General features: G+C 39.2%; 1 protein-coding gene and 1 long non-coding RNA gene across 2 annotated transcripts in view; one reads left to right on the forward strand and one right to left on the reverse strand.

The window, feature by feature from the left end:
* Positions 1–24,730, reverse strand: part of LOC139740016 (beta-TrCP-like) — an 81,519-nt gene extending 56,789 nt beyond the window's left edge. The window contains exon 1 of the mRNA XM_071650610.1: positions 24,542–24,730. Coding sequence (XP_071506711.1) covers positions 24,542–24,586 — 45 coding nt within the window. The 5' untranslated portion in view covers positions 24,587–24,730. The remainder of the gene's footprint in view (positions 1–24,541) is intronic.
* Positions 14,685–19,736, forward strand: LOC139740015 (uncharacterized). Its single transcript, XR_011711535.1, has 4 exons — positions 14,685–14,714; positions 16,216–16,603; positions 18,120–18,257; positions 18,844–19,736. It is a non-coding gene; the product is annotated as an uncharacterized lncRNA (long non-coding RNA).
* Positions 24,731–25,035: the final 305 nt, after the last annotated feature.

Below are 25,035 nucleotides of genomic sequence, written 5' to 3' on the forward strand. Positions count from 1 at the left end.
GTGTATTATGCAGCAATCCTACCATAAATCTATGCGTGTCGTTAGAAACGGCAAGAGCAAGCGGTGAAAAAAAAACAAAGGCATCTGTGCTAAGCGCTTGTTTCCTGCGATTCTCCTATTATCGACACCATTGAGGGGTACTGGATCAGACAGCCGCATGTGATGAAATGTTTACGATAAGCAGAGCCCCGGTATGATTAGTCGTCTGTTTGTCGGACATCACATGGTAACAATGGATTACCCTCGCACAGTGAACGAATCATCAGCTGTAATTAGCTTCGACGTTCTTGGCAAGTCAATGCAAAATTCTTGTTCCCTACAGGATTACTTCATGTTTTATCAGAGTGTCTGATCTGATTCGCTCTCAAGGTTAGCTACTGCATGAAATTAAATGTGCACTTACAACAAAAACACTCTGAAATACATTATAAATCAATTAACATGACTTGAACAGAGTAAGAAGAAAGTAAAAGCAGACACAAAATTTCAAAACACTCTTCATTGTAAGGGTTGGCACATATTATGAGAAAGGGCTGAAACAGTATAGAAACTTCAAATGAAATCTGAGGCAGGAGGGTGTCTTTAAAAAACACAACACAGAATATTAACATTATTTTAACGTACCATATCAATAAAGAGGATGAACACAAGGTTAAGGAAATGAGCATGACCTTTCCCTATTAAACAAAAGGCAAATATAGTATTGGCTCTTCAAAATATTCAAATGTTCACTATTATGTACCGATGTTGATACATCTCACTTGTATGCACTTTGCCTTGATGCTCTGTCTGTTCCTACTTTTAAGATGAGCACAGACTTGAAAAAAAAAAGAAGTTGTCCTGACAGAGAAGTTCCACTGCTTAGAATTATCTTGCCCTACAGCACAGTTTGCTTGCCCTAAAAGTAAGGTGTGTATTAAAGCCTAGCACATCTTTTTTCTCTCTCTCTCTTTCTGTGATTTGTGTCATGACTGCAGAATAAACAGGCGCATGCACAAGGGGTGATTCAGTACGTATCCTTGGCGTAAGAATTCATTTTGTTCTTTGTCTCTGTACCACGACATCATCAGTCATCATGTACGTGGGTGCGTTCAGGTTTGTACTCTGCCGAATTGCGCCGAAAACATGCCGCTGGAGCAACCTGAATGCCCTCCGCAGTGCACGAAGTGTACTCTACCGTGCCAAGCCAGGCCAGGAAGCATGACTTTGTAACAGACAGTGGGACCATCTCGCGATGTGGACTATGAGTAAACCCAGCAACAAAAGGCCACAAGCATGCCATACTGGAGGTGGAAATCTAGCAAAAATGGACCAGACATATGCCCTGTCCTACTTCACAGCATATCTGAAGTATTAAATTTAGTATTGTTGTCCAGGTCATTGGCAGTGTAAAGTGTTACTCTTAATAATACACTGTATCATTGTGAAAAGAAATGTCAGTGTTGTGGAGGGGGGGCAGAGAAGAAGCACAACACACAAAGTATTTCTGCTGTAGATGTTCTTTCTGAGAAAGGTACCAGCATAGTGTCTGTTTACATCGTAGAAGTTTGACATATATAACATGTACATTATCACATTGTTCTTCTATTGCTCTGTCGAGTAGAATGTCTCAAAAGCAGTGCCCTGGATGAGCAAATTTCTTCTAAAAAAAAAAATTAAAAAAAATCCCAGTAATGAATATAAATTACATGATGAACGAAGATGACATCAACTGTTTGTGATATGCCACCAACTTTCACTGGAAGAGTGTCATGTTCTTGTCAATAGACCGTTTCTGTAACTTACGAAAATTTATGGACGTTTCTTTTCCTACAGTCTGGTAATGAAGCATTTCATTCACCTGCTCCATCCCACCAAGATCCATAGGCAGGAATTCACTCAGTTGTTGCTAGGTAGGGCAAGCCTCCAGCAAGCTTTGAGGTTGTTAAGGGCAACTTTTATGAATACAGCATGCATAACTATGTAAATAGATACAGAACTGGACTTTTGATGGTCATGGACATAAGGTGATTTAAGAAATTTACACGTACTTGGATGTGAACACCTACATTGTGTGCTGTACAGTAGTGCCTACAGTACTCCGTACACATGTATCTTTACTACATATTAATGTCGCTTATCATCGGGTTGAAACTCAGTTCAGAGAGTGTTCACATGCTGGAATGAAGAATCTGTGGTACATGAGATAACCATTACCCCTCCCCCTCCCCCCCCCCCCCCCCCCAAAAAAAAAAGAGAAGAAGAAAAAACGAAACAAAACATAATGCCTCCTGGACACTTTATGCCACAGGCATAACAAAATACAAAACTAAACAAGAACACATGCATGCACACATATAAATGACAATTACTTAGGCCATCTCGATGCACTAAAGTAACAGAAAATACCAAACCATTACAACTTATTACTACTGATGAGGCTTTTTAAAGCTATGTGACTCAGAAGCCATCTTTGATTGAATGTCATTCTGTGTTTTTTTCTCTTTACATCAAAATACTTTTGCTTTTAATGATACTACTACAAATTATTATCATCATTTATTTAGTCAATATAGTAAGTCATAAAGCAATCTTAATTCAATGTAACCCCCCCCCCAAATAACAACAACACACACAAAAACTAAATGCGACACAGAAACAAAGAAGCATCAAAGAACACTGTTACAGTTATCAGAAAAATAATCAATTAAACAATAACAGTAATGACAATAAAAATTAAAAGCAATAATGATAATGGTATTCCCTATAACTATCATTATTTCTAAAAGTACTTACATGAAGTTTCTAATGTAGTGTATCTCAGCAAGAAAATCCCTACATCGTACTTGCTGTGGTAAACAGAGCAAGAACATGATTAATTCATTATAGCATTCAAGGCTTAAATGATTCAACCAGTTTCTGCACTTGTATGTATCTTTAGTTCTGATATGTCTAATGTAGAAAATATAATGTGAAAGCATGGCACATTCTCTGATTGAAGCACAGTGTAGTTCACCATGTTGGAGAATGCTGGAGAATAACCTAGAGTCATATGACACAACACAGAACAATCATGATCTTTAAACTTAAATCAATGGATCTCAAATTAAGTGATTTCTCTACTGAGCAAACTGCAGTACATGCTTTTTGTAACCAGTCTTATGCTAAGACTCCAGACCAACTCCCAGACTCCAAATAGGACTCCAGAACAATAACAGATATGAAGGATTACGAATCAAACATAACCAAAAATGACATGCAGGTATGAAGAGTATGTATCTCACTTGCGAAAAGCGTTTCCCATCCCTGGCAAGGATGACATAGTTTGGCAGGGCCATGCTGTCAGCTTCATTAGTTTCCAATAAAAAGTCACGGCACGGTATGCGACGATTGCACCAAAGTCTGGGGGAGTGTTTGAAGCCAGCCAGAGGAAAGCAGAGTAACCCCGTCACCCGGGCCTGCTCCTTCGACACGACTGCTGGCCTACTGAGTCATGCCCGGAATACACATTACTGCCAGTAGAGGGTGCTCACCAACAATGCAGGCAAGGAGGGTGAAGGGAGAAAGGGGGGGGGGGGGGTGGAAGGGGAAGCGAGCTTGTGAACATGAACAACAAACTTTGCACCACTCAGGTGGGGCCGCTTACTCATCATTGTCTGCGGTGGTTGCACATGGATGTGCGTGGGGTGTGTTCCCTGAAAGAATGACAGGGCCACTAAGAAACAGATGATTCCCCATGTGAGCACGGAGCAACGAGTAAAGCGCGATCACACTGCGAGGAAGTGAGACTCACATACGATGCACCGCTACAAACTCGTAACTGTGACTACCACTTTGTGAGTGACAGGACAAGTACACTTGTATACTGCACTCTCTGGGCATGACCACTACAGTCAGGGGGCAGTGAAAGAGCAGGTATCGTTTCATGCACCGACTGGCCTTCTTGATGAGTGCTTGATTGTTTCATTTTTCTATCTGAGAAGATGGCTGGATAGCCCATATTCGGCTGCACTAGCTGGTCTTCCATGGGGTCCAGTTGGACGTGAGATGGGACCACTTCACCGAGTTATGCACCACCCAGTTATGCACCACCCTGCTCTTTGCTATGAATGAATGAAGCGGGACCTTCTACATGCATGAATTGTGACTCTCTCACGTATGGGACCTCCGTTTTCCAAAGGACAGAGTCCTTTGCCTCTTACTAGAGGGAATGGTGTAATTACACACAACATGCTCACTCAGATTCGGGAATCAAACCAGGGTCCTTAGGATCTGGAGGCAGATGTGCTACCGACTGAGCCAAAATCACTGCCTTTGTCATGATCACCCAGGCAAACCGCCTCCTTTTTAGGACCACAAGTTGACAGGCTTTACAATGGCATACAACTCTGTAGTTAGTCACTGCACGATTCAAAATGTATTGTGTCACATACAATTACGTTGTACATGTACATTGTACAATGCACTGCAGAACTATTCATTTCCTATGACATGATACGCAAATAAGTTTGCAAGATAGCAAAGTTATACATATATATTTTTTGTCTGTTGCAATATCAATGGCTTGTCAATGTTTTGGAAATGTGTGCAATGTGCATAAAAGTACTTTACATACATACATACACACACACTCACTCATAAAACAACAGAAAACCATGACAAACAACTAGATTATACAGTCGTCATAGAACACATTTTGGATTGGTGCATAATGCTAGCATTAAACACCACTGTCACTTTGTTGATTGATGACACCCCAGAGGTTCAGAAAGGAGGGATGACTAAGGGACTGTTTTCGTCATCACAAAGGCAAATATCAAAAGAAGGGGGATTCACATCACCCTCTGTGATGCTAATGGCATTCACTGGAATGCCTACACATCAGATTCCAGGGAACGAAGTCGGGGGTGTACAAACACGTACATGCTGTCCATAGACATGCGCTACTGATGGTAGAGCTTCAATGGTTTAGATGGGGCTGCAGGTTTCCAACTTTGTGTGTGTGTGTGTGTGTGTGTGTGTGTGTGTGTGTGTGTGTGTGTGTGTGTGTGTGTGTGTGTGTGTGTGTGTGTGTGTGTGTGTGTGTGTGTGTGTGTGTGTATGTGTGTGTTTGTGAGATGAGAAACCTCTTATGAAATATGAAAGCACATGAAATTCTTAGAGGAATTCACAGTTTATTTGATGAAAATTGGTCTTGAAATGGCTGAGATATCCAAAAAAGTGATCCTAATAAAATGCAACAAACCACTTTTTTTTTCTTTATTATGATATCTTTATACGTTGTTTTCGGATATGTATCTCAGTCATTTCCAAACGAATTTTCATCAAATTAACTTTCAACTCCTCTAGAATTGTATGCTCTTTAACATTTCATAGAGTGGTTTCTAGATATCTTGCAAAACGGTAAAAGCTGATGCATTGCGCCATATATAGTATTCTGCTAATTGGTACTTGCAAGAAAATGTTGTGAGTGGTCAAATTCCTAATTTTGAACCACACTCACAAGTGAAAAAGAAGTAGATTTAAGAGAAAAACTAGCATTATCCCACATTGAATGTGATACAATGTACAATGTTTGTGTTACAGGTAGCAATTATCCTGCAAAATATTCATGTTTACAGCACACAGTAGCATGGACAATGATATTACTTTCAGACCTAAATTGTGAATATCACATATCTAACATGACATATTATGTATGTCAGTTTTCTATTATCAGTTTTGAATAATCTCTCTGCACTTTGGTTCTTTTTCTCAGTAAAAGAATTCGTGAAAACTTAATTACAAATACATTGTACATGTGATTTGGTGGAAATTTTGCTTGTCCACAGATAAAATATGTACATGGAAACTTGTGTTGATAATCATACAATATTGATAAAACAAATGCAGCTAAAACATGTGAAACTTAATAACTATTTTAACTTTCTTATCCTTAATATGTTCCATTGTGACGAAAGTCTACTAATTCTATTTGTCTGATTTTTACCCCATTTATTCCATCTAATTTTCAACATGGTACGGGATTGCACTTTAACGCCGCCTAAGACACTTTACCAGGTTAGACACCTTGCCAATTGCAAGATGCACATACAATGTACTAGTATGTCTTTAAGAGGTTGACTGCCACTTTTGAGATGTGTACATGTACAAGTGCATGGTAGCAACGTGTTATCAGTGGGAACGATAAACTGACGAGACACATTATCGCTCGCAGCACGTGTGCCACACCTGTTGTCCTCATGAAGTGCCCTTTTTAGTCTCTGCCTAGATCGAGAACATAGGCCAGGGTCTCGGGCAGAACCAATCCCAGACAACCCTCTTGTGCAAGACGTGCCAGGCCATGATTCATGCCCTGTGGGTAATGAACTTCTCATACAGTACCTGCACCAGTCTGGGATTATTACACAGGAAGCTGCAGCACAGTGCTGATGTCTGAATACATGGCATGTGGTATACTACCGTGCAAGCTAAATCATGACATCTTGTACACTCACCAAACAGATTCAACTTTTATTGTTTTGTTCGGTTCATTTGTTTTTTTGTTTTTTTAAAGAAAGATATCCTTAAATTTACTTGTTACTCTAATTGTCTCTGATCAATAAAAAGATAATATGACCTTTAATTTTGGGCATGTTAAACATAATGATCAACAGCTGAATGTGAAGTCCCTAAACCTCGATCCCACAAAATTCTCCAGAAGTCGATGAACAGACTGTGACCAGCAAGAATAATTGGTTTTCTCAATGATTCACCCATTCCAACATTTGTACGACTCATCTGCAAAGAACCACTGGGCCCCATCACACTGCATTATGAAGTAGGCCAAACTAAAAATAGATTTGGGTCACAGATACGAGTTGTAATATTGCATGGGATATCAAAATCACACTGACATACAAAAACACAAATGGATCTTTTATTGTCCTACCTTTCTCACTCTTTCACAGGCACATGTACGCTGATGCCTTGTTTGTTTTCATTTTCATAACAGCTCTTTCTTTAGACTGAATTCTCCTTTACCATTACATCTTCTAAACACTTTTGGTGTTGAAATTTATGTACAAACTCAATTAGGAAGACTGACAATGTTGTAGAATGGCAGCTGGATCAGCAAAACAAACAAACAAAAACAGACGTACAAATACAGACAGACAAACAAACAAACAAACAAGCAAACAAATTCCTCCCGGCTACGCTGTCACACAAGACAGCGGGAGGCACGATGAGTTTTGCATAGCAAATGCAGATGAGGTCACTGCCGAGAGAGAGGGGACATAGGGAATTGCACATCAGGGCAAGATGTGATGACACAGGATGCATACACCAAATTCCGGGCAGAGCAGTCACTCACTATCACGATCAATCAGGGGAGGATTCCCTCTCGGGGAGTCTTACCACACCGACTGTGGAGGCAGACTCAAGCAGGGGGGCACCAAGGAGGTGGATGAGGGAAGAATCGTTGAGGGGTGGAGCATGACACGATATATATTTTTCAATTATCTGCAGTGCAAAGATGACTATGCAGCAAATCATCAAAAAGTACATTGTGTGTATACGTACTGTATGTGTACACTAATTGTATTTAACCTCTTCATCCTCACATTAGGTGTACTGCATCTGGTGTGACTATCAGAAAACCCTGCAAATGTGTGCAGTTGAGTTACAATGTGCTGGCAAAGTCAATGCTGTACAGCTGTACACATGACTTAAATGGACAAGCTGATATGTCATCTGTATGTTTACATTGTATTATACAGGGTGTGTAAATACCATGATGACCATTAAATACTATTATGATCTTATATTATTATCAACATCATTTTTTTTATTATTCATCATATGAACACTATGATTATTATTTCTATGATATGCTATCAAATCATCATTATCATTGATATTATAATCATTATCACTGAGTAATTTATACATGTATCCCCATATACACATAATGATAACTTGCTTTTGAAATAAACAATTTTGTATAATGTCTTTGTATAATTCCATTGTGTATGACACTTCATTCACTCAAAACAGTGATGAAACAATTCAAAGAAAACATCAGTTTAGAATGTACACTTGTAACCAGCAGTCTACAATGTATGTCTTCAAAATATGAAACAAGCACTCCAACGGAGATCAAAATGCAAATGCCAAAACCCATGACTATGGAATACATGTATGCAAAAACAAAAACAAAACATACGAGACAAAACACATCCAGTGCACACATTATAAATAGAAAGAAAGGAAAAGATGCTGGGCAGGAAAAGTACAAGAGGATTATAGTGTGAATTCCCTGAGCACCAAGACTTACAACTGTACAGCTGTGTATTTTATGACGGTGGCAATAAAGATTTTTCCCCCAAGTGAATAAAAGACCTAAACTTATTACAATTTGCCATTTTCCATTAAAAAACAACAACATTAAATTGATAAAGTCTTTTTTGGAAACATATCTAAGACTGTTAGCATCCATCACTGCAATGATGTTGTGTGGCTACAACATGAAATGGTTCATTCGTGGACAGGTGTACCTACAGACAGAGACATACATAGTGTAGACATGATTAAGTATCAGCACTGACAGCAGCCTACACATCAATTGACTGAACAAGAGAGCCAGGGGCTTGATTCATACGAAATATCAAAATTCATATTTTTAGCCATTAGCAGCCTGTGGACATTCTTGTGGAGGAGAGAGAGAATACAACCCACTGTATACAGAACTGCAACTTGCATTTATTGATTTCTTTTTAATGACTCATTTCTCACTCTCAAGTACCTATCCTATCCCCCTTTTTTATCTTATTTGTTGGCTAGTAACATTTCTAACCGCAATTTTTCTCCTACCTTCAAATTTTCAAAATATCAGAGGCACTGGCAGCATGTAGGCCTTCATGTATTTGTAGGACACTTCATAGTTCACATCATTCAAACAGGAAATATTGCTAAACAATCCCTTTCACAAGGATTACTATACAATACAAGGGAAACTATCTGTGATCAGCCACTAGCTAATCAATGAGATGCATGTACACATACCTTTCATGGTTTGTACAAAAACAATACTTTTATTTTCTTCAAGGATCAATAGTATGTTACATATATGTGCCTTGGGAGTCCTAAGGTGGTCTTCTTCAAAAGAAATACTGTAAAACAATATTTTCGCGAGTTGCTTTAACATTCAATGCATATAGTGTAGACAAGAACTTTCGTGTCCATTTTAATTTCGCGAATCTTCGCTCTTGCAAAATTAAAATGCACGCGAACATTCCTCGTTTTACAGTAACACATTTTCCTAACAAAAGAATACTGACATGAGATGGTACTCAGTATTATTTGAAAGTCCTATTACAGAGTTGTACTTACAGTTTGTCCTTGGGGAAGAATCAATGGAAATATCATAACTATGATTAATGCTATTAGATCTTCACAGTTCCAGAACAAACACAACATGTACAAATGTATGATATGAGAATTAATTTCTTAATGCAAAACACCCATTGACAGTTTGTTATTAAGATTTGACATACATGTAATCTTACAGTGTAGGTATTGCAGAAATCAAGGGGGCTCATACGTGTACAATGCAATGCAAATTAAAGCTAAAAATTCATGTGTATTGTCAATCAGCACAAGATTTTTTTTTCACGTACATGACCATACATTGTACATGCATGCATGTATACCAGTAAAGCAGGAGTCAAACATATTTTGTACTCGGATGAGGCACATCGTCGGTTGGTGAGAACTATCGGGTTACTACATGTATGTAGAGCTCTACAAGTACAGGTTTGTACACATACAAGAATTGTATGCTGGAAAGAGACACTGTTCAAAATGGCTTCAGACTGTGCAGCTCACTGAGGAATGCAAAAATTGATGGCCTGTTCTAGAAATGGGTCAAATACAGCAGACATGAGAATGGATAATGAAAAAGAATACATTTCACTGGTAGGACTACATTTACATGGTGTACGTGTACATGTAGGCCTAATACAAATTGTACTGTACTGTACGCAGATCACATTCAATATCCTTCAGAGACATGAGTGAGGTCGACTGATTTTGTTGATGGTACAAAATCTGTATCCCTTAGATGAACATGTGCTCAAGGACATCTCCTGCTCCTACCTCCCCCCCACCCCCCCCCCCCCCAACAAAGATATAGACTGCATTACCAGGTTACTGTCCACACACCGCTAAGTAAACAATGTCCTCATTCTAAGGGGGCAAGTATGCCAGCAGTTAATGCATCTCAAGATGACATCATCATCACCTCTGCACTACTGGTTCTAGCGCATCACTCGTTCACCACTGCTGCTATCAGTACCACAGCAAGAGCATGGGAGCGAATGACATTTATTCAGAATATAATATAGCAGTGGTGAGTAATGACTGTTCTCCTGCCTGAAGAAAAAGGGATAAAGGGAAGAAAAGGAGAATCAGCATAAAGGTGAAGAATTCAAGAAGAGGATGTGAATTCAGAATAAAAATGATGGAAAGAAAATAATCTACACATATTTATTAGCATGGTTGTCTTTACTTTCATTGTGGTGAATTCCCTACAGTGTACACCCTGCTATAATGTACTTATAAACACATTATTAGTAGTAATTTACCATGAATAAGCACTACTAGAGTCAGCATCGAGTATTCCAACTGCCCAAACTTCTGTTGCCATGGTAACATTATTCAGGAAATCATTTTTGCAATGTCATTGAATCTTTTTATGGCCTGGGTATTAATAAATCATAATGACCCTGCCTGAGACCTACAAAATTTCAAATGAAGATCACGAGATAACACTAGTTAATAATGTACAGTCAGTGCATAAAATGCATTGCAGACATGAATGTACAACCTCAAAAAAAAAAAAAAAAAAAAACAGTGTATGAAAAGTGATGTGACCAGGCATACATTTTACACCACGATTAACAGATTTCCTTTCACTGCCAAATAATGCTGGCCGAATGACTGCTGAACACTTTTTCTAGTGGAATGGTATTGCTTGTAATCATTTTCGATGCTTCTCACTTGCTGCCTGCTTGATTGTTCTACAACTGTAATTTTATGGTCTGTAGACAATAATACACCAGAACTGGTACTCTTGTTTTTTCGTGAGAACTGGAAATAGAGTACGAGTTGAAATTAATGGACTGCATGGCTCAAGGTTCATTTACAAGCTGTAGAGTTTACAAGGTCCTTTCTGGAGTGTTTCTGAAGGACTGTCAGGTCAGATACAGTGCTTACCTGATAATCTGTACCACTCTAGTGGGAACACAGCCTGAGTGCAAATTAATTCAATAAAACACAACTCATTTCTTTTGTTATTTGACCCCTTCATGGGAACCACAACCCCCTCAATCAGGACATTTTGGCTAAAGCACTTCCATTGTTTCTGAATGATTTCTGAAAATGTTAACTATGTACATGTACATTACATGTATATTGTACACACTTGTACAAGTTGTACATTCTTATCCAGAAAAAAAAAATATATATATATAACTGTGATTTTTTTTTTAAAGAAATTAATTATCTTTGAACCAATCCCAGATCTATGCATCCTACCATTGTATTCAACCTGTACAGTTCATAGTCCCACTTTGCACATGAGCAGAAAAAGGTCACATGTGATAACAAGCATGTTGCTTTTAAAGTTTACTGAGATTTGTAGCATCTGTGATTTTTAACTCTAAAGAGGATCATTTTGCTGAACACTTCAAATGAATTTTTGTTAAAGTGATCAGATTTGCCTATTGAGACTACCATGCCACTTTCTTATTTCATTTTATTGTTGCTTGTCTGTGGGTGTCATAGAGTATGCAGGTCTACACCTGTTTCCATGGATATCAATTGGTAAAATAATAGACATTTTTTATTGTCATGCCGACATACACATTTTGTATTGGGTTGATACACATACAACACCTTGGTAAAACCTTTTTTCTTTTCTGGTACTACAATGTATGTTCAATTTTGGACGTATCAGTACATGTATTAGATTTGACTGTGAGTTCCAACTCTCAGCTAAGGATGCTAAATGAGAGCTTGATGAGAAAAATATAATACACCTGTTTATAATGGACAAGAAAGAAACTAAATGTAGATGAAGGGAAAGATGGAAGCAAGGAAACAAAGAACATACTGTATATCAGAAGAAAATACCAAACATTAAAAAGGAAATACAACAAAGTTGGGAGGAAGGAAAAGGAGTCTAAAAAAGGAAGGAAAAATAAAAATACATGAATTGGAAAAATGAAAGAAAAGATAGAAAGAAAGAAAGATAAGACAATACACACACACGCACACTCAAACACATTTTTTTTTAAACAATATGTTATTTATTCAGATTTCATTTAACATGAGCACACTCACATCATACACAAATGCTCACAAATATCACATTAAACAACAAACTTCAAAGCACAAGTGCTCTGGAGGCCTTATGCTGTTAATACAACCACTATACAGCAAGACTTGGTACTGGCAAGGTACATGTACAAGCTGACAGAAAGTGGAAACAAAATTATCTTCTTATGGATACCCGGTACCATAGAAAAACTTGCTGTGATCAATTTGAGATCGCTACAGTCCAATCCAACCATTGACCGTATCGCCAGAACGTGTGCCGGAGTTGGTGTTGCTTTTGATGTGAAAATTTGTCATTTTGATGATTCAGAGAGACAACCAGCCCAAATTGCAAAGAGAGACAAGAAAAGGTGTTCACATATTGCTTTGAGTTGAAGAATTGAATATGCAGCATTATTGCACTTGATCAAAGTTGATGCCCTCCCCCCCACCCCCCAGGGGACATCAGTGTTTTAACCTTTCAGAAATACATACGATCATGGACGGAGTGGTTACTGTCATCAGGCGAGAGATTGCTAGAATAAGAATTGCTTTTAGAAACTCTAGAATTCAGGCGCCCAGTGCAAAACTGCACTAGCGCCATCATTTTTTTGGGTTTGCATATTACTAGGCACTAAACTACCTTACTGCACTGCCCAACATTGCATTGACATAGAAGTCTAGTCATAGATCTAACTAGACTAGAGTAACTGCGTCAGTAAGCGGCCGTGCAGCCGTTCGCGGCAGGTACAACATACACGGTAATATACAGCTAAACACAGCATTGCACTGTTACATGCACACTACACATATACTAACACACTAGCAATCAACAAAAACCAACCGATAAAATGGGCACGATCTCTAAAGAAAGTGAAATTTTTTCACCTAAATGACAACATATCGCATCCAAAATGAAATTTTCGGTACTTCTTAACATAACAGTTAAGAAACAATGGTCCAAGAAACTGGATTTTTTTTCGTTTTCTCGATGCTCATGGATTTTGAAAACATAACCTCACGTAAAATAGAATTTTCGCGAGCCGATGTGGGCCGCCATTTTTTTCGGAAAGTGGATGTTACCATCGAAAAAAATGAGAAAAACACGAGAAAGACATCAACAACACCGCCAGAATTGCGATCTTGTTTGCGGCCAATGCATGTGCGCACGCTATTTTCACGTGCTTTCGCAATGGGAATTGGCGCTTACGCAATGTTCGCGAGACATGTGAAGACGTTCAGCTAAAGATCGCGGAGCACGCGCGTATTGCATAGGGATTGTACATCATGCCGCAAGTAGAAATACTACGTCGCATATCGCCGTTATCGGCGAAAATTGTGCCGGGTTTTGCCCTGGTAAATCATGAAAACTGCGTTGGTCAATGGTAAATTTCTTTCATGAAAACAATTGCGTTAATGAATAATCTTGTCTATGATATATGAAATGGTTGAAAATAATTTGCCTGATTTGTTTACAAGTTGGAAAAACCCTTAACAATGCTTAAACTGCCGCAAACGGGATATTTTACTCTAATCAAATTTAGACTCTGTACAAAGTTTCTGACTGTAGGTCTATGGATTTTTATTTATAGCCATGGACCATATAGTGTGGACTATTATGGCCCATAGTATGGGCATGGATTAGCCCCACCAGGCAGATCTAGTCCAGACAACAACTAGTATCAGTAGTAATAGTGATACGACACACAATGTCACAAACGATATTTGACTGCAAACTGTATTAAAGGGACTGGGGAGGAGTGTTGGAACCCAAAATGCAAAAGTGCTATTTCATGAAGTGAAACAGGCAAAAACAAGGACCAATGTCTATGAAAGGACTAAGCAATGAAAAAGAATCGATGAAAAATACGGCATTATGAAGATATCTATGATTTTTTGAAGAGCGTTACATGTAACGCTTGTCAAAATCACGGGGGGTCGGCTTAGAGGCTCTCCGTTCAAGTGTTGTTTTTGCCTCCCTCTTTTGTCCGATTTTGGCACAGCGTTAATGTATTGCCTTCTCCTCGGCGAAAAGCAAGCCCAAGATATCGCCCCTATTGCGAGGCGAAACCCGGGTGCCTGTTCACTGGCTAGCGAGCGCTATCGGTGCATTTCCCGGGATCCGCCCGGCAGCTTGTAGCTGGCACGGGTCCGCTTGAACTCTGATCTGCTGGCTGCGTATAAATACCATCCACACTAACAATGGAGCCGCAGGTGGAGAGCGAGAGATCTGTCTCCAAGAAGAGGAAGACCATGAAAACCAGTGACAGAGTATGGAGATGGTGACAGAAAAATAAAATGTAGAGTCCCAATTCCCCTCAAGACACTTAAGATAAGGGGCTGAACGACAGAGATGTCATTTCACTTCGGCTGGATCGGTAATAAATTTGTGAAACTCGGAAGACCTCGTACATAGTCATACTAGTTCAGTGTGAGTAGCTAGTAGGACCTATAACAACTGTTACAGTGTTTAGTGTTGTTAGTGTAACATTAATTGATAGAGATGTCACTTAGAGGATCTACACACATTATTGGCCTACTATTTAGTAATACTGATATATGATAGTAGGCCTAGATTAGTAATTTTGTTAGGTGTCCTATGCCACACCCTAACATTTTTCTATTAAACTAAAAGATATACTTATATAGGCCTATCAGAGTTTGCCTGAGATTTTTAATACTCACATATGTGGAGAAAGGCTACATGCAGATTCACAAAAAGGTGTATTCAGAATGCGATTGAGGTATGGTAGGTATCTTAGACCTATGTATTTTGAGACCCATAATTTAATGACATGAAAGTAGAATAGGGCAACATAATCCAGAATACGGTAAAATAGGAATTCGCGTATTATCTAACGTTACATGCAAAACACTTTATTAGCGTGCCATTTCTTAATGTGAACAGCGATTTATGTGTAATTAATAGAGAAGCACATTTCAAAAAGGAGAAATGTTGAGCCAAATTTGGGATGTCATTCATAGGCAAAAAAATTTCCAGTTATGGTAACTATACACAGCCCAGTCGCTGTACGTACGTAGCGACAGGATTCGCACAGTGTACTTACAGCGTGTGGTCGGGCTACAGCTATAATGGCAGAGAAAAAGGGCCTCGGACTAGGAGTGGTAGACGCTGTAAGTACGGTACGCTGTGCGAATCCTGTCGCTATGTACCTACGTACAGCAACTGGGCTGTGTATAGTTACCATAAGTTAACATGGAAATTTTTTTGCCTATGAATGACATCCCAAATTTGGCTCAACATTTCTCCTTTTTTAAATGTGCTTCTCTATTACACATAAATCGCTGTTCACAGTAAGAAATGGCACGCTATTTGTGTTTTGCATGTAAATACGCGAATTCCTATTTTACCGTATTCTGGATTATGTTGCCCTATTCTACCTTCATGTCAAATTATGGGTCTCAAAATGTCGAAATAAGAAAGTTACGACACTCATCAGAACTGACGTTTGTTACAAATTGGCGATAGGCGAGAAATCCAATTTTACGAAACGACACTGAATGAATGAAAGTGTCAGCGAATCTGGTAACTCTTCGGTTTTTACAAAATACTTTGTGGAGACTCAACTGTGTATATGTTGTCATCACAGCTATGATCGGACCAAAAACGTGAATTCACATGTTTGGTAAGGTACCAGTACCTTGTTATTGTCTCCGGTACACATGGCATTGCAAAAATGTTGATTGAAGTGTATCTATTGTGCGTACATACATAATAATGGCTAATGGCGTATATGCATTGTAGCGCAGTTCACTCAGTCTCTATAGTGTAGTGGTTAATGGTGTATGCTTTGTAGCACAGTAGGTGCTAATTGTTGAGAAAGGTCTGTCAGATATTATTGTGGGTATCTTTTGTAGAGCAACAGCCAGCATCGCATTCAAGGACCATCCTGACTAGGCAGCTCAGTGAAGCCAGTGACAGCCCCTCTGGTCAGTTGAGACCAGCCCTCCCAGCTACCCAGCTTGATGAAGCCAGTGAAATTCCCTCTCGTCAGTTTTGACCAGCTACCCAGCTCGGTGAAGCCAGTGACATCCCCTCTCATCAATTGAGACCAGCCCTCCTAGCTAACCAGCTTGATGAAGCCAGTGACATTCCCTCTCGTCAGTTTCGACCAGCTAGCCTATACCCGGCTTGGTGAAGCCAGTGATGTCCCCTCTCATCAGTCGAGACCAGCCCTCCCAGCTTGATGAAGCCAGTGACATCCCCTCTTGCCCATTGAGACCAGACCTTCCGTTGGTACAAAAGGTTTGTACAAACTAACTTTAATTACCTGGTACTATTTTAATACACCTAGATCCAACAACTGTTTTGAACCTGCAAATGAAAGTTAATGTTGATATTTAGTACACAAAACATCAATAAATTGAATAGATAACTCTGTGTTCTCAAACGATGCTGTTCTTATTCTTGCTGTAATTTAACTTATAACATTTTTTTTTTTAACCCAAAGCTGTGGTAGTGGTTAATAAGATTATGGTTGTCTTGATCATTACTTTTAGGGTTACAAGTTACATAGTTTGTACATTGCAGCCACATATAGGCCTACTATATGATTGTATGTGGAATTATACAGACCCCCAAATCCCTTGCATGTGGCTGGATTGAAAGACATCATAGGCCCGATATGAGGTTGTATACACAACATATAAATAAATAGGGCCTACTTTGTAGATGGGTAATTCCATGAAGTTGGGGCAGTGTCCATGTATGTAGCATCGTGATATTGACAAAATACATGTCAGCATAACTCAATATCAATTATGCTATACATTTATTGTTTGTAGGCTTTACATTTGCATTGAGGCCACACATTTTCCTGGAAATTTTGTGCCATTCAGACTCAATTTTAATGAAGTTATTAAACAATATGTAACACTGTGTCCTGGAGCATCGTGACGTGTCCACGTAGCATCGTGATATTTTAAAATTTGGTCCAAAGAGACAAATTATGGCAATGAGCTTGACCAAAATTTGATGCAATATGCATATTTACAAGGTATGAATAAGATAGCTAAATATCTCAAATTTCCTGTACACAGTTTCAATTTTAAAAGAAAATTACAAAATGTATCACGATGCTATGCGGTGTCCTTTTTTGTGTAAAACTGTGGAAAGGAGAGTTAAGATATTTAGCTATCTGACTAATCTAGTAATTATGCATATTATATCAAATTTTGGTCAAGCTAATTGCCTTAATTTGTCTTTTAGGACCAAATGTTTACTATCACGATGCTACATGGACACGTCACGATGCTACAGGACACCATTACATATCGTTTTAATAATTTCATCAAAATTGAGTCAGAATGGCACAAAATTTCCAGGAAAATGTATGGTCTCAATACAACTGCAAAGCCTATAAACAATACATGTATAGCATAATTAGTATTGAGTTATGCTAAAATGTCACACTTCGTGCCCCAACTTCACAGAATTACCCAGGTGCACAATGAGAGGCTGAGGTCATCCCGACGTCATGTGCAGTGTCAACTCATCAAAAATTTGGCTAGGGTCTCTGTAGGTCTTATTTTCCTTTTTGCTATTTAAGTTCTACAGTAGACAGTCTATTTCTAACATATTTCATGGAGTTTTCTCTGTTGCATGTATGTGAGCACTACAAGATAAAGCTACCTGGTAGACTCTACACTGAAATACATGGGATAGCAAGTTCTGTGACTAAATTTACAGATTGGTGAAGAACTAACGGGACTATCCTAATTGTAAGTCCGTGTTAATGCCTTTCATTGTGTCTGATATACAGATGAACTCCAGTCCAGATGCCCCTGTGAAATGGAAAAAGGACAAGTTCATGAATGCCGTTGCCTTCTCCAATTAGTTGTGGAGGAAAATGCTACTCTGAGGAAAGGACTTGGGTCAAATTGAAGTGGATCAAAACCTGGTGAGAGTGCTGACAGATATTGATTTTATCAGAGCCTGGGCAGATGTAAGGAGATAACAGGTTACTGTAAAAGTGGATATTTTAGCGTGACTAATTTTTTGCGGTCGGCGGGGTAAGAAGAGCTTCGCATGTTTATAGTTCCGCGGAATCAAGACATCAACTACTTGAACAAATGGCGAGCAAAAATATTCGCATGCTTTTATTTTCGCGCTAGTTTCGGCTTACGCGAAATGCGTGAAAATTTCAACCAACACCGCAAGAAATTTCCACTTTTACAGTAGATGATGAAGACGTCCCTTTGGCATGCATATTAGGGAATTTTTATGTAAATATCATAAATAAAATGAGCTATTCTCATTGGACTTTCAGCATATAACATAATTGCTTTCATCAGTACTAAACTTGTCATTGCTTGAATGATAGTCTTTAAAGAGAATATTTACTATGTGTATTACTGAATAGTTAATTGAGTCTATATGAGTAGTAAAATAATTTTTCATTGTAAATGTGTAGTAGTTACTTTATTACCAACATTCAGTCATTAGATGAGAGATCAATAGAATGTGCTTGTTGGCCTCTATTGCAGTGGAACAGCTAGCATCACATCCAAGTGCCATCACAGATATCCAGGTTGTTGAAGCCAGTGACACCCCCTCTCGCCAAATAAGACTGCCTCTTCTAGGCTACGCAGCTCGGTGAGACCTGTGACATCCATCTCGCCAGTGGAAACCAGCCCTCTCTGCCACCAAGCTCAGTGAATCCAGTGACATCCCCTCTCATCAATCAGAACCAGCCCTCCCAACTACTTAGCTCCATGAAGCCAGTGACATCCCCTCTCATGTTCTTCTTTGTGGCTGGCAAATGTTTGAAAACTGAACTTGGATGACTTCAATATCATAATTATGTTGAGTGCATCCAAGTGATGGCAATGATAATAGCTCTGACACCAGTTCTTCCTGTAGGCCTACTGTCAATTTATGCCTTCATTGTGTATTATAGCAAAAGACATGTTAGTAATGAAAAAGCTGCACCTTTGTACCAGGATTGTTGGGGATTCTGATAAATGCACATTGAACATGAATAACATCAATTCCAATCATAGACTACATTCATGTGATGGCAGTGATAACTGATATGACACTACATTTATATCTCTGAACTCTCTATTTCTGTCTTTCCTGTGAGGTAACAACAAACATGTTAGTACTCAAATGTGTGAATCAGAATGAAACAGTGAATTGATTGCCTGGAAAATTTGTTCTTGCCCCATGTAGCAAGTAGGGAAAATAAATCCTGTAAACTCCTAAACTGCATGTGCGTTAAACTGTTACTGGAAACTGAAAGGGCTGCAATATCCAGGCACAAAGTGTTTTGTCCTTTTTTAGCTCACCTGAGCCGAAGGCTCAAGTGAGCTATTGCGATCGCTCTTCGTCCGGCGTCCGTCGTGCGTCGTGCGTCGTCTGTCGTCCGTCGTGCGTAAACTTTTTACATTATCATCTTCTTCTCGAGAACCCCATGACCGATTTTCACCAAACTTGGCAGGTAGCATCCCTAGGGGGATAGGATCTCAATTTGTTCAAATGGGCACCATGGCCCACCTGGGGGGCCCCAGGGGGGCCCAAACACCCTAAAATTAAGGAATCTTTAAAAATCTTCTTCTCTAGAACCAGAAGTGATAGGGCTTAATTGATACTATGAGTAAGTACATTGATGACTGTAGTTTCAAGTTTGTTCATGGGGGAATCAGGGGTGCCCCCCTTAGGACCCAGGGGAGGGGGGTGGGGAGGAGTCCTAATGGGGCCTAAATTGTACATTTTCATCTTCACTTTGAGATCGACATATCTGATTTTCACCAAACTTGGTAGGTAGCATCCCTAGGGGGATAGGATCTCAATTTGTTCAAATGGGCACCATTGCCCACCTGGGGGGTCCCTAGGGGGCCAAACCCCCTAAAATTAAGGAACCTTTAAAAATCTTCTCTAGAACCAGAAATGATAGGGCTTAGATGATACTATGAGTTAGTACATTGATGACTGTAGTTTCAAGTTTTTTTCATGGGGTTGGCGGATTCATTCCCCCCCCCCCCCCCCCCCCCCCCCCCCCACGCCCTTAGGACCCAGGAGAGGGCTGGGGAGAAGTCCAACACTTGTAATGGAGCCTGAATTGTACATGTTCATCTTCTTCTTGAAAATCTCAAGATGAATTTTGACCAAACTTAGCAGGTAGCATCCCTAGGGGGATAGAATCTCAATTCCTTCAAATGGGCACCATGTCCCTCTTGGGGGCCCCCTAGGGGGCCCACCCCCCCCCCCCCCCCCCACATTGAGGAATATTTAAAATCTTCTGCTCTAGAACCAGAAATGATAAAGCAAAGTTAATACCATGAGTTTGAACATTGATGACTTTAGTTCCAAGTTTGTTAATTGCAGATTCAGATCCAGGACTGCCTGCCCCCTCCCCCCCTCTACCCCCCCCCCCCCCCCCCCCCCCCCCCGAGTTGAGGGGGGGGGGGGAGGGATCCATATGCAGACCTAAAGTTTCCAATGTTCTCAGGTAAGAGTGTGCAAGAATGCATGGAAGGTGAAATTGCGATACTCAGGTGAGCGCGTGACCCGCGGGTCTCTTGTTTTTCATTTGGTCTTTTTTCCCCCTGTGTTTCCCAGGTGTTTCAGAGGTGAAAAACTACAATTACTCCGTTACGATAAAATATTGCATCAGTGTTTTAAAGTGAACTTAAGCTGGGCTGTCATGCACAACAGTGTACATCACTGAAGGGCCTTTCACACATTTCATTATTGCTCTAACTATTATTATTATTACTGCTACTACTATTGTTGTTGTTGCTAATTTTTTATTACTATCATCATCTTCATAATGATTATTATCCTCATCATTTATGTGATCACTGAAATCATGCCATGTGTTACATTCAAGTGGCACAGCAGGTCCTACACAGTAGCATTGTCCATCAGCATTTTGGAAGACACTTTTTCAGCACAAAATTTTGTGATAACTCTATCAAATCACATTATTATGAGGACAATATTTTTGTGGTAAATGGAGTTTGTGCCCTTGTAATATTCATTGCATCTATATTTTGTGGCCCCCCCAAAAAAGTATGAATTTTGATAAACAAATGTGTTGGAAGTGCTTCAAACAAGATGTTCAGTTTTCATTCACATAGATATAAAAATACATTGTAATATACATTTTGGTAGGTCCCTACATGATGTTCTACTGATATAATTGTATATGCTCAAACCCTAAACCAATTGTGTTTTGACAATGCAATATGTAGAAGGTCTCCACACTGAAATAGTATAGTGTTCTTTGTACTTGAAGTCATAACCCTGTGACATTGATTCTTGGACTTTCACTTCAATATTTTTTCCCTGCAAATGTGCAAGTTATTTGAAAGTGGTTGCATTTGTAAGGTTCTTTTAATTTACATGTTATAGTATTATTATCATAATTGTTCAATATGATAGGAGTATAATGTGTAGATGCCCAAATTGACTAATGACAGAATGCTGAGCAGTTTCTTTTTTCTTTTTTTTTCTGCAAATGATTACCTTACCTGTGTCAATTGGCAATCTTTGCTTTACAACTATTTCTATTATGACATTTTATATTTAAAAGATATAGGCCTACATGCAAGTAGCCAGCACAGATTTGTTATCTCTACATTGTATATCACATCACATTACTGTGAGAGCAGTTTCTAAATACATGTAGCACATTTGCAATTAGAACCTGTGCTCATGATGCAACACCAAATGCAAATATACATGCAAAGATAAAAGAAAATGTAAGGTCAGTGTACCCTGGTACACACAACTTCTAATGTAGGTCCCATGTACACATGCAATTTATATGTGCAAATGAAATTTGTTTTTATGCATGGTAGTATAACGTAAGTGTAGGGATTTATTTTGAACCTTTTATTATAAGTGTATCCCCCCTTCTTTTATTACAGGTACCACCCCTCTACACATAAATACGTCAACCCACACATACAGTAGTACCGGTATTCACATCCACATGCATCCACACACCCCACCTACAATTGTATCACAGACACACCACATATCACATGACATTTTCCACTCTTTCACTTCTCACCCATTGTTCCCTGTAATACTGAAATCATGCCTAAATCACCCAAGCCTGCACATCATTTACATATTATTATGAATATTTAGTTTTAACCTTTGTTTCTTTATTTGCATGTTTTGTTATGTTGATTTTGTGTATGCATATTTATGTAACAACCCACATTTACATGTAAACCCATGCCAAATTATGTGAAGAATAAACTGGCTACAAGTTAGTTAGCCAGGGGACTCCTTCCAAGTAACACATGTGTGCTGCCCTAGTTTGCTTTTAGTGTGATGAGTGCTAGAGAGCTAAGTGAACCCTAGCCCTACATAAGTAATGTGTTAGATTTAAATTCACTGAAATATCACAAGAAGATATTACCTGTGTATACAGGCCTAATTGTTAAGCGTCAATTTACCAATGAGAAAAAAATGTGTTCTGATGATAAAAACCCAATCAGGGTTCTAGATAAAACTGAGTGAATGTTGTTGACCTATGTGGAAATAATCGACTTGAAGAGATTATTCCTTGTGTCTTGATTTTCTCCTTGTATAGGTGAACAAGACATTGCATCATGCATGGTTGCATTGTACATATGATAAATAAGAAAATGTATAAGATAGCCTCAGAAATTGTTGGATTGGTTATTAGACTATTACAGGTGTCACATTATTCAGTCTAGAAGACTGAAAATGATCTGATTCCCAACATTTTTGTGTGTATCTGTGAAATAATTCCAATTAACCCTATTTATACAGAAAATAGGTAAGGCCTAAGCCACACCAATGACCAACTTTCTAACCTAGTATGTGCATGTGTCAATTGTGAAGAAAATCATCCACAATAAATGTTACAACTATTAAAGTCACATGAAATTACAAATACATGACAAGTTGTACCGGTAATAAAAATGAACTATTGGTTAGTTCTAATGCAAGTTTAGATATAACATTGTACCGGATACTTCGAATTCTCTGGCCTACTCGGTACTTGTGTTTCAAATCTTTAAAGAAAAAAAAAAATGGGTTTGCCATGAAGATTGCATTGAATTGCATGTACATGTAATAACACAACCCGTTTGTGTTTCATGTAATAATTATATGAATTGTAAATTATTGTAAATTGAGATTTCGTTGATTTTTTTTTCTACGTAGCCCGACCAGACGCCGTGCGAAGCACGGCAGTTACTGCGTACAATGGTACCGACCTACCTAGCGCTGGGCCGGCTGTGTCCGTCCTTACCCGGAAAAGTTTCTATGTACGTACACGCACAGCCCAGTCGCTGTACATATAGTCCGCCCGGCGTCTGGTCGGGCTACGTATTACTTTACCGCATTCACCTATCCCGCTTTCGGTACTTCTCAACGAAGAATCTTGTAATAAATGGAGTTTGATGGCTTTTAGGATACGTAGCCTACCGAGTCTTCTGACGATAGAACTAGCTCTCATAATATCTTGGAAGAAGGACATGTGAATCTGAAAAGGAGGAGTCCTTTGATTTTAGGTTAGCGCTCTCATCAAATGAAAACACGCAAGATCGTACAGCAGCTCGAGCTTAGAAGCACTAGCACTGGACACTGTGTATGATGATGCGAGTTATGGCAAGTGAAGTGCGGCCAGCGCTCGCCGCGCCCATAGCACAGCCAGCCGTAGAGCTAGCCACAATTGCTCTACGTATAACTACTAGTCGTTCCGCAGCTCACTCGGCATGTTGGCTTGATTTCGCTGTAAGTTGGCTTGATGTTCGCAGTCAACAAGCAGTATTCCGCAATTCAAATACGTATCGCCATCGTATCGAAGGGTCTTTTTCCAGAAAAGTATGTTTTGTTTTTCGCTTTTTAAAACATTTGAGAAGATTCCGATTTCCAAGATATTTTCACACATGTTAAGTTACATATCTACCTTTCATTTTATACCCAAAGCACCTTCTCTTTCGCATGTTTTGCACAACCGAACACTCATCCCCAGTCCCTTTAATGCGTTCAGAACCCGTAGCTAGTTTTACTGCACGAACCCTGAACTGAATCTCCCTGATGACTTGTACAAAGTACCATTGCACAGTCATACAAATAGGCGAGCACTCCCGTTATGCGTGATGTGTTCAGATCGCTTATGCGCGTTTGCAACTCATTTTACTCGAGACAGATTTGCCACTAAACCGACAAAATACAGTGATCTACACTCACCATTCCTTCTTGTATCTTATCGTCGTTAATAGTACTGGTCTCCATATTCCCAAGAACGATATTTCTCTCAATATCTCACGATGAACATTACGTTGCGTTGTTCGCTCCGCACATAGTACACTTACGAAGGGGCGATCGAGTGTCGTACATTCGTTGATGTGCTTAGAGACTACCACTGTCCATGTCTACGCGTTGTGTATGGTGAACTGATTGACTTGCTCCGCTCCGCATAATAAAGTCGCAGCTTCTGCCTGCTATTGAGACTACTACCGCACAACTCAGGCTGATGCCTTTCGTGTTTTACATAGAGTAATAATTTATTTGTGTTCATGTTTTCATGTAAATATATCATATTTAAAAATTGCAAAGATCTTATCAAATTAATTGTAATCCATATGAATATCAACATTGTTGAATGATTGAAAAATTGATATAAAAAAGAAAAAGTGTTCGCGCAGTCATAGGCAGTCATACATCATGGTACACTTGAATCA

This window comes from Diadema antillarum, unplaced genomic scaffold (genome assembly GCF_040938485.1).
Source record: "Diadema antillarum isolate AM-2024a unplaced genomic scaffold, OU_Dant_1.0 seq00000825_RagTag, whole genome shotgun sequence".
Taxonomy (NCBI): Eukaryota; Metazoa; Echinodermata; class Echinoidea; order Diadematoida; family Diadematidae; genus Diadema; species Diadema antillarum.